Source organism: Bipolaris sorokiniana, assembly GCF_000338995.1.
Source record: "Bipolaris sorokiniana ND90Pr unplaced genomic scaffold COCSAscaffold_3, whole genome shotgun sequence".
Classification (NCBI taxonomy): Eukaryota; Fungi; Ascomycota; class Dothideomycetes; order Pleosporales; family Pleosporaceae; genus Bipolaris; species Bipolaris sorokiniana.
Window position 1 is genome coordinate 2,688,960 of NW_006911897.1, and position 13,178 is coordinate 2,702,137.

Consider the following 13,178-nt stretch of genomic DNA (forward strand, 5'->3'; position numbering starts at 1 on the left):
AGCGTTCACACCACCCGTATCCCACTGCCCACGTCCTCCAGGCTGCGCTTTTGGAGGCATCGTACGAAGAAGAAGAAAAGGAAAGGAAAGAAGAGTAAGAAATTTGAGTTGGAAGAGAGAGCGGATCACGACTGAGGAACGAGCACCAACTAATGCGACGGCACTGATACTTATACCGTACGGAAAGTCGTTTTCACTTAACTTACTACGAGTTTGCTAGCAAACGTACGTCACAGCTAGGTAACAACATAACTATTCAAACTACGAGCAAACACGCGGACCGCCAAGCAGCCGCATACGGTATAGAGGGGGGGTATTGTAATGGGCTGCGCCCGTGGAGTGAAAGCACGTGATTGTATCACGTGCCTACATCACGTGCCTATATCACACCGCTTAGTTAGAACTTACTCGTACGAAGAGTAGAGAAGCAAGGTATAAAGAGAGAGGTGTCGTACGACAGCTTAACTCTTCTTATCTTTCTTCTTCTGTACTATAGGTTAATGCAAACTCGTTCGAAGGCCTCTTCGCCCATAACAATAGATAGATTTGTAACGGAGTTACATGCCTATATATATTATACTACACTAGAATAATCAGTTCAGATTTTTCTCGTGCTTACCTTTTGCTGGTGGGTTGGCTGCGGCTGAGTGGTTGTCACGTAGTATTGACTTAGTGGGCATTGGTGCTCACCTCCGCTACAGGATTAATAGTAGGGCTATAGAGCTATAGGGCGGGGCGATAGCTATTGCTATAATATAAAAGCTTTTATATTAGCTATAACTAGTTAGTTATCTATTAACTATACTCAATCGTAAAGTTATATGATAGCTATATTAAAGGCTAGCTATAGTCGTAATACTGGATAAATTCATGGATATTACTCGTTCAAAAAATACAATAGCGGAATGCTCTTAGTATCCAGAGGCTGGTCGTAATAGGGAGCTTTATTATAGTAACTCTACTCTAACTTATGTAACGATGTTACAACTTCGCCAAGTATCGGACCAATCCCAGAGCCGGATCGGAGGTAGTATTTGCCGCCCTCTTCATCAACCACTCGTTGTGAGGTCGGATCCGATTCGGATCCGACTAAGATAAGTATATAAGGAGACACTCCCTGTAGCTAGCTCTGTAGACTTTTGATATCCTTTTCGTACAAGGCCTATAGGTGTCTATTCGAATTAAGGCTCGTTTGATGTCCCCCGCACTCCCACATGCCTCTGAGTGACACTACCGCCGATACTGATCCGAGTAGTCCTGCCTGCGCCGTTACAACTTAACTCTAACGTAACTCTAACGCAACATAAATCTACCTATAACGACTTAAGAATTAGTTAATTACGTAATTACGTAAATGCGAAAAACTTTTATATATAAAATATAGTTATTCGTTAGAGTAGCGTGTTATGATAAGTTAGGTATGTTAGAATTTACGAATTGGGGGTTGCAAATCGCTAGATTCAGCTACGTAACTCTAATGCTGAGCCTATCTTAGCACGAAAGAGGCCTCTTTCGACGCCTTATATTGGTTAGGAAGATAAATTAGAGGTAGTACATGCCAGTTTGGTGCGGGATGATTCGACATCCAAGTAGAGCTTCCTACTTTTCTGTTAATCAAATAAATCATTCAACGCAAAGATGCGATTGGGGGACGATGCTGGTGTCAGACTACATACTTGTAATACATTCAAACTCTTAGAAATTCCAATCTATGCGAAGAAGATTAGTTCTAGGTTGAATAATGTCTGTTTTTTAGATCAAGTAATGTAGGCAGTTTCGATATGAGTGCTACTTTTATACATGTGCAGGAGGTCAAGAAACAATGATAAAGGAACGTCATGAAATTCAACATATTAGAGGCCCCGTACCCGGGTTAAGCAATTTACCTAAAAGGCTTTCTCGGGCCCTTTTTCCAAAATACGGCCGGAGCTGCACCACCTTATTACCGGAAGTCTCATCTAGCCGAATTTTGGTGCTGTTTTAATTTCGTTTTTACAGCTTCAACCTAAGATTAACTGAGGTAGAATGTGCTCATTGCTGAATGGGATACGTCAATGCGATTGGCCTCAAGTAAGGCCAGTATAAGTGCAATAAGTGCAAGCGGTAATAACCAGAGCCAATATATTGGCCCACTTCATTGCGACCTAGCAAGCCGAACAATGGTAATCCAGTGGTCCGCGTAGGCATTCGCGGACATGTGAGGGAAATTCACGTTCATTCAACGCCTGACATTAACAAGTTCCATGCAGAACCCTTTGTCAACACGGATATTCCAAGATTCCCGAAAGCCCGAAAGTATCTCGGAGTCCGCCACCCGACGCTTACTGAGGTTCGTGCAGAACCCTTCGTCAACAAGAATATGCCAAGATTCCCGAAAGCCCGAAAGTATCTCGGAGTCCGCGAGCCGACGCTCACTGAGGCTGAGTCCTAGACGTCGAATTGTTCAAACCGCACATATCTTGGTTATATAATACCTCATTCATTGTCCCCTTGCACAAAAACATCTTTCAGCATCTTCATCCCGAACTAAAACTAGTCCAGACCCCTATCTACAACCATTGAATACTGTATCGCGATAAAAGGTTGTTAGGAAACATCTGAGTGCCAACTTCCCTTAACTCACACCAGCTGGCGGCCATAGCTATTCGAAGATATCGTTGTCTAGGCTCTGATCAAACTATCGAGCAACATGCCATCAAATTTCCCCTTACAACCCATTCCTGGACCGAGTGGTATGTTCAATTCTCCCGCGCGTGTAAACTAGTACTAAGCGAAACACCAGGCCTGCCAGTGGTTGGTAACATTTTCGATATTGACCCAGAAGCTGGCATCCAATCATTGGTTCAGTTTGCTAAAGAATATGGTAAGTATATCATAAAACTGAAAGGCCTCAATTATGCACGTGATTGAACAGACTTGTTTAGGACCTATTTTCCAGATGACCTTTGCGGGTCAAAAGCAGATATTTATCTGTGAAGCACAGCTTGTGAATGAAGTATGTGATGAAAGGCGATTCTGCAAGACCGTCACTGGTGGAGTTGAACTGTTAAGATCGGGAGTAGGGGATGGCCTTTTCACAGCATATGAAGGTGAGAGGAATTGGGACATCGCGCACAGAATCCTCATGCCAGTTTTTGGGCCAACCAAGATCAAGAGCATGTATGGCCAGATGACTGACGTGGCACAACAACTCTGTCTCAAATGGTAAGAGGTAATTTGATTGATTTCATTCATCGCTGACAATGGGGAAAGGAGTCGATATGGCCCAAACTACCCTATCGAAGTGACCGATGACTTCACCCGTCTGACACTAGACACGATTGCTCTTTGCGGCTTTAGTCATCGATTCAACAGTTTCTATCGAGACACAATGCATCCCTTCATCGAAAGCATGAACCATTTTTTGCACGACGCCGACAAGGCATCTGGGCTGCCTAAAATATTCAACAGCCTACGCCTGAGCGCGAAAAAAAGGAACAAACACGATATAAACGTGATGAGGGATCTCTGTCGAGAGTTATTAGACCAGCGACGACAGAATCCAACAAACTCGAATGATCTCTTGGACACTCTTTTGAACCAAGCGGACCCTAAGACAGGAGAAAAATTAGACAACCCATCGATTGTAGACAACATGCTCACATTTCTGATCGCTGGCCACGAGACGACATCGGGCCTACTCTCGTTTGCATTTTATTACATGCTCAAGAACCCCTCATCATTAGCAAAAGCCGAGCAAGAGGTTGATGAGGTCGTTGGAATGGAAAAACTCACCGTTGATCATTTACCTCAATTGAAGTATACGAACGCGATTCTTCGAGAAACAATCAGGCTTATGCCAACTGCACCAGCGTTTTCAGTTTGTGCACTGAAAGATGAAGTGATAGGCGGCAAATTCGCTATCAAGAAGAGAGAGCCTCTCAACATTCTTTTGTCATGTGTACATGTCGATAAAGCAGTTTATGGACCTGATGCAGATGAGTGGAAGCCAGAGAGGATGCTAGATGAAGAATTCAAAAAATTGCCTCCAAACTCGTGGAAGCCGTTTGGAAACGGCAAAAGAGCTTGTATTGGACGAGCTTTTGCTTGGCAGGAAGCATTACTGGTTAGTGTTGTCTATCCTATCATCATGCTATGGCATTATTAACTCTCCTCAGGTCATAGCGGCTTTGCTGCAGAATTTCACTTTCACGCAGGCCGATCCGTCTTATGAGCTTCGGATCAAGGAATCCTTGACCATTAAACCTGACGGATTCAAGATGTATGCAGCACTGAAACAGTCCAGAGCACCTCTCGCCTTCCTAAATGGGTCTGAGCTCTCACCAAAGCAAGCTCACAATACGCAAGAGGGCAGAAAGTCAATCATAGAAAAATCAATCCTCGGTCAAGGAAAGTATAAGTCCGTGTCTATATTCTATGGATCAAACAGCGGGACCTGCGAGGCTTTATCAAATATGTTCGCGAATGATTGCGCAAAGGCTGGATTCATAGTGCAACCGATACGTGCACTAAATTCTGCCAAGGAAGACTTTACCTCGAATGAGCTAGTTGTCATCATCACTGCAACATATGATGGCCGGCCTACGGATAACGCGACTGAATTCGTGGACTGGCTCAACTCTCTCACTGGAAAGCCTCTAGAAGGGGTATCGTATGCTGTTTTTGGATGCGGTATGTTTAGCTAAGCAAGAAAACAAAGCAGTACTAACTTAGTTAGGACATCAAGATTGGCCAGCAACGTTATATAAGATCCCCATTTTCGTTGACGAAGTTCTAGAGCAGCGAGGAGCAAAGAGAATTGCGCCTCGTGGAGCTGTCAACGTCGCCACCAGTGAGCCTTTCTCGGTGTTCGAGGACTGGGAGGAGGAGACGTTATGGCCTGCGCTAGGTCTTTCCCTAACGCCGTCAGAATCTTCCACATCATTGGAATCTGGGCTCAAAGTTTCCTTCCAGCAACCCTACACTCAACGCAAAGGGTTCAAAGAAGCTACTGTTACAAAACATCTCGAACTAAGCAGTCCCGCATCCTTGACCCGAAAATGCCACATTGAATTGCGACTGCCACAAGGCATGTCATACACAACTGGCGACTACTTGGCTGTTCTTCCTATGAATCCCACGGCTAATGTACAGCGGGCTCTGGCGCGTTTCCATTTGGCTTGGGACAGTGTTCTGATCATCGAGTCCGCAGGAACTACCCAGCTTCCTACAGCAACTCCAATATCTGTAGCAGACTTATTCGGTGCATATGTCGAGCTTTCGTCACCTGCTTCATCAAGAGTAAGTTCTGGCTCCGGTTACAATATCGCTTGTGAAAGACTGACTAATTGTATGTATTTAGAACATTAAAAGATTAGCTGCTGCTGCGATCGACGAGCCGACGAAACATTCATTGCTGAAATTGGCAAATAATGAGTCCAGTAGATTGCGTGGTAAACAACAGTCAGTCCTTGATTTGCTCGAAGACTATGAGTCCATCCCACTATCTGTAGAGATGTTTCTGGAGATGCTGCTGCCACTCCGTCCTCGAACATACTCTATATCATCAGCCCCAGATTGGAAGCCCTCGCATGCTACCCTCACGTGGTCAGTTCTGGATGCACCATCATGGAGTGGACATGGCTCTTTCCTTGGGGTCGCATCTAATCATCTTTACAATCTTTCGCCAGGTGCTGTTGTACGCGTCTCAGTGCAACGTTCGAACCCTGCATTCCGCCTACCCCAAGACCCTGGAGCTTACCCTATCATCATGATTGCATCTGGGTCAGGCCTGGCGCCTTTCCGTGCCTTTTTAGAAGAGCGCGCCTTGAAACATAGAACAGGCAAAGCCTTGGCACCAGCTCTGCTGTTTTTTGGATGCCGCAGCAAGGATGATGACCTCTACAGGAACGAGTTAGACGAGTTTGAAAGCTCGGGCATTGTACGTGTACGGCGTGCCTACAGTAAAACGCCAAAGGAAACAGACGCCTGCGGATGTACCTACGTCCAGGATAGAATCCGGGCTGAAAAGGAAGAATTCAGGAAGTTATGGGAACAGGGCGCCTCTATCTTTGTCTGTGGTGGCAGTAAAATGTCTGAAGCAGTGAAGGATTTATTCATCAACATAGCACGCAAGAGCGCTGGGAATGACGGTTTCAGAAGTTCAGCAGAATGGTTTAAGGCCCTTGATAGTCGGCGCTATGTTGCTGAGATCTTTAATTAACCTTCACTCTATACTGTTTTGAAGGTTGAAAGTAGTGCATAGCTTGGAGAATTATCGGACCAACTAACTATAAAAAAGAGATAAACGCAGTAACCTTTCTTCTTCTTATATTAGAGGTAAAGAGATTGTTAAATAAGTATATATTAACCTTTATTATAAAAGAAGAAAGATAAAGAAAGTAAAGCTAGTATATATTATCTCTTACTTTATACTCTTACCATAGGTTCCTTTGTACGGATAAGGTTTCGTGACTAAGCGGTGTGAAGAGGACACGTGATACACTTACATGTTTCACTCACGGGCGCAGCCTATTACACCGTGCAACGCCTCACACGCAGCTCCTTACAATATCAGAGTTAAAATATCTCTATAGTTAGGATTTTCACTATAAAAAAAGATACTTTAGTTAGAAATAGTCGCACTTTAGCTAGGAGAAGTAGCACTTAGGCTAGAGCTAGAACCTGAACCGCCGAAGGTAGAGGTAGATTCTTATGCTAGGCTTAGTAAGTCACAGACGAAGAAGCTAAAGGCTAAGTTGGACAAAGAGGCGAAGTTAAAGAAAGAGGAAGATATGAAGCCCTAGAAAGAAGAAGAGGAGGCTGCTGAGATTAGGCGACAGGAGAAGGAAAAGGCAGAATGGATACGTCTGGAAGATGGAGAAGCCGAATCGAAGAAGATGGAGGAAAAGAAAGCCGCCGCCGCCGCTGCTGAGGCCAGAGTGAGCTCCTTCAACTCAGCGATCGAGATGAGCGCTACATCTTAGGATAATGACTGTGAATTGCGTTCGGAGCATCTGTCTCGCGATGATAGGTGGCAGAACTGTAAGCTATGCGAGCTGTACATGCGAAAGATCGCTCTCAATCCTTATTCAATAGTGCTGTCAAACGTAGATGGGTTTAGCACGATAAATGGGTTAGAGTAACATAGAAAAGCATATGTGGAAAAATCCTATAGCATTGCAGAGTCATTATCTCTAACAGTCTGTAACCTTGAATGCTCTCACATTCTGACCTAGGTTCTTCTCCCAATCACTACAAGAGTACCCGTTCTGTTTGCTGCATCCCGCATCTGAGTATAGATGGACGCAGCAACTCGACAAGATCGCCCTGTCCCAATCCAGACGCGATCCGGCATTCGCCGTTACCCTAGAACACCCCCTGTTGCCCTTGCCATCAAAGACTTGCCCACCAAGTACAAGAGTCCAGGCATGGATTGCTGTCGCGAAAGCTGGGAGAAGCATGATCGTATTGAGCTTCATCGTTATTGGCTACTTGCAAGATTCATTATTACAAGTCAAAGAAACATTGCTAGGCTAGGTTATACTTTACTGTAGAGATTCTCTCTTGAGAGATGTAGCTCTTAGATTGGAGTTGAGTTGAGTGGTTGGTTATAAAAGTGGTTGAACGTGTAGAGTTTATGAGAGGCATAGGTCTATGCTACTCCAATCTTTTATATACGACTAACATTTCATAGCTGGTATGCCTAACTCCGTAATTATCATGCAACTTAAATGAAAGCTGAACAGATTGCCCCGGCTCTAGTAAAAGGCCGCATAGTTGTTTAACCGAGATGAGGCTAAGTTGCATTGGATATCCCAATGAGTATACCGTACAGCCACTTCTTGGCAAGTCGAGCAAGTAGAGTGGTTGTTGCAGTTTCTTTGATCTGGCCTCAGATTAAGCCATCTAGCATGTCTGCAAGGCTGGAAGTTGGTTTCCCTTTGTACCGAACAATAGTGAGATGCACCAATGTTACTAAGCCGTTTCATTTTTCAGCCCTAAGTAGTGGGCATCTACGCTAGACTAAATGTAAGGATGTGTGTTCCAAACCTCCGCATTGGCACTCAGCTTGTGCAGTACTATATGAAATTGCCTAGGTCGTTATACTGATGCTTGCGAAAAGCTCCATGTTGTCTCTAAGTTTCGACCCCGCACCTCAGCCGCACCATGTACCTCAGCCGCACCATGCACCTCAGCTGCACTAATATACACTTCAATACGATATTAACCATATTATCACGATTTATCAAAGGCCTAGATTGTTCCATGATTAGGTGTAGAGAATGTCGACCACATGCTTGCCTACTGAACTAGTGGGTTGGGTATGGTTAAAGCAATGGCTAAGTGAGTTGCTAGGGATGATTGCTGTTCGCTAAATTGGTATTGCCAAATTATGCGTAGGCGTGCTATTTATGAATTGTATCCTAGAGTTACTAGTAGGTTGAAAAAAGGCTTAACGCATTCTCTAGGCTAAGAATCTATTGCTGCCTACTTGTGCGAAATCTGTAGTGTCACTTGTTGCAAGATGTCCTAGTCTTCTAAGTTATTACTATTACAAAGCTATTGCACAGCCAAGGCATAGTAAAAAGGAAACGCCTTAGTAGGTTACTTAGGAACCTTGAGTAGAGCAGATGAAGTATAGGCAAAGAGGAAGCTAAGTAACTCGAAGACTGTAGGGAATACAAGAAATTTGAAGAACACGAGGAATATGAGGAACATGAGGAATGGAAGGGATGGAAGGAATGAAAGGATTGTAAGTAGGCTAGTGAGTTAGGTCTCCGCTTCAGGATCTATTATTCCGCAAAATCTCTATTAATACTAGTAAAAATATGGGATGACTGCTAGTTCTACTAGTAGTAGGCTTGGAGGCAACTTTATTGATAGATTCTAGTATGGAATAAATGCTAGGGGAGAGGGAAGATTTGATTGTACAAATGACTTTTAAGAGTACGTCTTGAGTGGGAACGTTATGAAGCTCCTAGTTTCTGTGGATTTGGAGTATTCGGCACACGGGCACGGTATCCACCCTCCGATCTATTAACTTAAGCGCTCACAAAGTTTATCACAGGCGAGTATCTGCATGGAAAGAAGTGATCGAATCGATGATCCATGCTAGTGCGCGGCCGATGCGGATCGTAGCTGCAATCCAGAAGAAAGGCTACGACACGTTAGTCTCTGCTACTAATATCCGAAGCGAGAGAAAAGTAATCTGCGGAAAGTAATTGAGTGGTGGGAGTAAGCCCGATAAAGGCGTTGCTGGACAACCTATCTACGGAGACTAGGCCTTTGGTGCTGGCTTCGGGTCGGGCCGCTATGCTTCCTGCTATCCCCTAGTGTTTTTGAGCCCTAGTAATATGTGCAGGGGACCTAACTTTTCTCCACTAGCTAAATAGGCTCTGGAGTCTTGGCTATTGACCGTGTGCTGACGAATACCCACTTCTTAACGCGCTGACAGTTCGGCTACATTACCTCGTCCCACAAACTCGATAGTCGATCTCTAATACTATTAAAAATAATTTTTAAACTACATTGGAGAAACTGGTTATATCTACGCGCTTAGGATCGTGGCTGATATCTGTCATATAGGCGTTCTCAAAGCATCTCTTCAGAAAACAACGTCTATTTTGAGATATATCTTTCACTTCTCGATTTAGTAGCCTAGTATGTTTCTTACTAACATAGCTTAATAGATTTCTTATCTATAAGACCTAGTGAGTAAAAGATCTCCATCTTCGTCGAATGCTAAAACACGTCGCAAGACTTCCAGCTGCTGCATAGACACTGCCCTTGGTTTTATAGAGTGGGCAACGATCAGAAATGCAGGAAATAATAACTGGAAAAGTTTGACTGCTAGAGGCTTCAACAATATATTTCGCCATATGTTATAGATTGAATTTAATGACAGTACGCCTGGGCACATTACCTGCTTGCAAATCCTTTACAGACTGTGGCAACATGGACAGAGGCTTCACTTCGCTCATATCTTGAAGAAGACCCCTCCGAGCAAAGTTCAGGACCTCGATAGCATCTTTTTGTGTGCCATGGCAGTCCCTGTGATACTCAGTTTGCTAAAGATGTACTGAGAGGGGTTGGCTCCCACAATCATGGAGTCAGGGTCTGTTTTGAAGTTAGCTTGTACAAATCCTCACTACTATTCCTTTCCCTAACAACACTCACGTAGACTAATAGACATTACTGTGGCTCTAACTCTGCTGCCAATATAACCAACGGCATTCTTATAAGCTGCAGCCGCTAATACTGCAACACTATGAGCCCCAATGCCATCACAAATACCTACAACGTCCGCTACTACATCCTCGCTCTATTTGAGGTCGACAAATGCCTCAGCACCACGACTCAATGAAAGCTCTTGCTTCTTGGGGCCAGAGTTAACAACAACTGGTCGAAACCCCATAGCTTTGACGATTTGTACGCACTGAATCTCTACACCCCCGCCTCCTCCAGGGAAGACAATTCAATCGCCAGGCTTAAGCCTAGAATTTTCCAGTGCGCCATACGCCGTCAGTCCGGAACAATGAGGGGTGCTGCAAGAGAGTCGGGAATACCATCTTGAATAGGCGTCGCATCTTTTGCAGGAGAGGCAATATAATGTTGGAAGGTACCTTTATTGTGTCAGCCATGACTAGTTCGTCCCGTGTTCTTGCTACTTCGCGATACGAACCTGTAGCTGAGACGCCACTCATAATGGCATTTCGATAGTAGTTCTCAAGTCCACCCCAGCACAACTCGCACGCGCCGCAAATATCGCGAATTGGCTTTATTCCAGCTCGGTCGCCTAGTTTCAAGTTTTGCACATTACAGCCTAGCTTGACTATAATGCCGGCACCTTTGTAGCCAAGAGTTCTATAGTTGAAGGTAGACATTCGAACTGGAAATTCTTCCGCCATCAATCCAATGTCAGAGCAACAGAGGCCGGAAGCATTGATTTTGACGAGAATCTCATAACGTCCTATGTATTCAGTACAGATGAGGTGAGAAACTTATTCTTTTCCTACCAGGTTCTGGGATGTCAACTTCTTCAATGTTCGTGGAAAAATTAGGGCCTGGGTTGACTACAACACCAACCATACGTTTGTCTAGCATTTTGATTTGGGTGGTGTTGTCGACAGCTATTATTATAGGAACAGTTCAAGGACTAGAAATAATTGAATTTAAAGGCTCTGTAGGTACAGATTACTGTACAATTCGAAAGAATGAAAACAGGGAAGCTGAACTGCTTGTACGAATAAGGTCTATTTATGCAGCCAGCTAAGAACTAGAAAATTAGGTATTTTAGATGTATGCACATGACTGATTGGGTTGGCTCCCTCAATTTCCGAATTCATCTCGGAGCAATGTTATCTCGTTAGCCATGTTCACCTTAGCTAGCAGCGTCATGATTTCTATTAGGCGGTACAAGATGCATGATTATGACATGGCTAGCTGTCTTGGATTTATCATGCCTATCGCAGTATTATTTGCACCAACCCTATAACAATCTCGCATACTGACTGGCTTGGGCAGAACCCCGCAGGACGATATCTTGGCACCTCCACAGCATAAATAAGACGGAATCAACTCTATCTGAGGTAGATTGCAGAGCAAGCCCGATAGTAGCGGATGCCTTTAACTCCCTCAGTCCGAGATTTCACGGATACGGAAAACGTCAGTGCCGAAATTTCGAAAACCTAGGTCCGAGTATGTAAGAAGAGCATTGCTCGTGCTCAACCTTCGCAACGAAACCGCTAAAATGAGCTCCTCCAATACTGCTCTATGACTTGACTTTTTTATCTCTATTTGCTATGTATATAGCGTATCGGATCAATTATCTTAGAAAAGTATAGCAGGCCACACCCCAACCTGCTAGAATTAGGTATTAAAAGAATTAACTTTACAATCAAAGTACACGGTAAAAGGATTTAGGTAAGCGTTAAGACCCTATTTTAAACCCTAAAAGATAGTTTATTAATACTACTAAAAACCTCATAATAGGTATATACCTATTAAGTATACCTTTATTAGGTGCGATAACTAGACTATAGTCGCGATAAAAGTAGTAGAATAGTAAACTATAGTTACCATAAGATAGTCACTAGTTATAATTAGGATATATAGTATAGTAGAGTACTTTAATGCCTATAAATTCGCTATATCATCTCCCCTCGTCTGTAACGGCGCAGGCAAGTCTGGTCGGATCATTATCGGCAGTAGTGTCACTCAGAGGCATATGGGAGTGCGTGGGACATCAGACGAGCCTTAATTCGAATAGACACCTATAGGCCTTGTACGAAAGGATATCAAAAGTCTACAGAGCTAGCTACAGGGAGTGTCTCTATATATACCTGTCTAGGTCGGATCCCAATCGGATCCGACCTCACAACGAGTGGTTGATGAAGAGGGCGGCAAATACTACCTCCGATCCGGCTCTGGGATTGGTCCGATACTTGGCGAAGTTGTAACATCGTTACACGTCTAACTCTTTACATTCTCGTACTTTTTAAGCGTAACTAAGCAACCAGGAAAAACCTGCATCACTAGCGTAGCTGACTATGGCTGTCAAATCTTCTGGAAGGAGCAGCAGACAGCACTCAACCAGAGGCAGAAGCTGCAGAACCAAGCCTGCAGAAAAATTCTAGGGTCCTTTAGAACCTCACCTGCTATACCTAGCGAGGTAGAAGCAGCTCTTTACCCTCCTAGAGCTAGACTCAACAACGCCCTGCGTCAATACGCCTTTAGAGCAAGAAAACTAGCTCCTAGCCACCCTCTGAACATCGCTATCGCTAGCAATCAAGGGAAGCAGCTAGAGCGTATCACTAGATCTATCTCAACTACACTATCGGACGACAGTGAGAAGATAAAGCACTACGCCTCTATGCCATGGAGCTCAGAAATACTCTATCAGACGACTATATCTAAGAAGTCAAAGGAAATCGAAGCAAAAGAACACAAAGAACTATTAGAAGACAAATACCTCCTATCTATCTACTCAGACGCCTCAGCTACTAGCAAAGGCAAGGGTATAGGAGTAGGAGTAGCTTTCTACAAAGGAGCTAGCCTTATAGCTCAGGAAAAGGTTAATATAGGATACAACCAGCTAGTCTACAACGGAGAGCTAGAGGGTATTACCCTAGGCCTAGAGAAAGCTATCGATCTAGTAGACGACTGTCTAGAAGTCAGAGTGTACGCAGATAATCAGG

General features: G+C 44.1%; 3 protein-coding genes across 3 annotated transcripts; 1 reads left to right on the top strand and 2 right to left on the bottom strand.

The window, feature by feature from the left end:
• Positions 1-2,656: 2,656 nt before the first annotated feature.
• COCSADRAFT_352953 (uncharacterized protein) lies at positions 2,657-6,202 on the top strand (the record flags this gene model as incomplete). The annotated part of the gene is made up of 7 exons (XM_007699235.1): positions 2,657-2,732; positions 2,783-2,863; positions 2,925-3,204; positions 3,253-4,105; positions 4,158-4,671; positions 4,718-5,280; positions 5,342-6,202. Exons 1-7 carry the CDS (start codon positions 2,690-2,692, stop codon positions 6,200-6,202), a joined length of 3,195 nt encoding a protein of 1,064 aa, XP_007697425.1. The 5' UTR covers positions 2,657-2,689.
• An 885-nt stretch (positions 6,203-7,087) lies between these two features.
• Positions 7,088-7,671, bottom strand: COCSADRAFT_294188 (uncharacterized protein). The gene is made up of 2 exons (XM_007699236.1): positions 7,526-7,671; positions 7,088-7,472 (listed from the first exon to the last, which is right to left on the bottom strand). Exon 2 carries the CDS (start codon positions 7,458-7,460, stop codon positions 7,176-7,178), a length of 285 nt encoding a protein of 94 aa, XP_007697426.1. The 5' UTR covers positions 7,461-7,472; positions 7,526-7,671; the 3' UTR covers positions 7,088-7,175.
• A 2,192-nt stretch (positions 7,672-9,863) lies between these two features.
• Positions 9,864-11,085, bottom strand: COCSADRAFT_169041 (uncharacterized protein; the record flags this gene model as incomplete). Its single annotated transcript, XM_007699237.1, has 5 exons — positions 9,864-10,032; positions 10,155-10,290; positions 10,333-10,440; positions 10,664-10,951; positions 10,998-11,085. The coding sequence occupies 5 exons, from the start codon at positions 11,083-11,085 to the stop codon at positions 9,864-9,866; spliced, it is 789 nt and encodes a 262-aa protein (XP_007697427.1).
• Between the last annotated feature and the right edge of the window lie 2,093 nt (positions 11,086-13,178).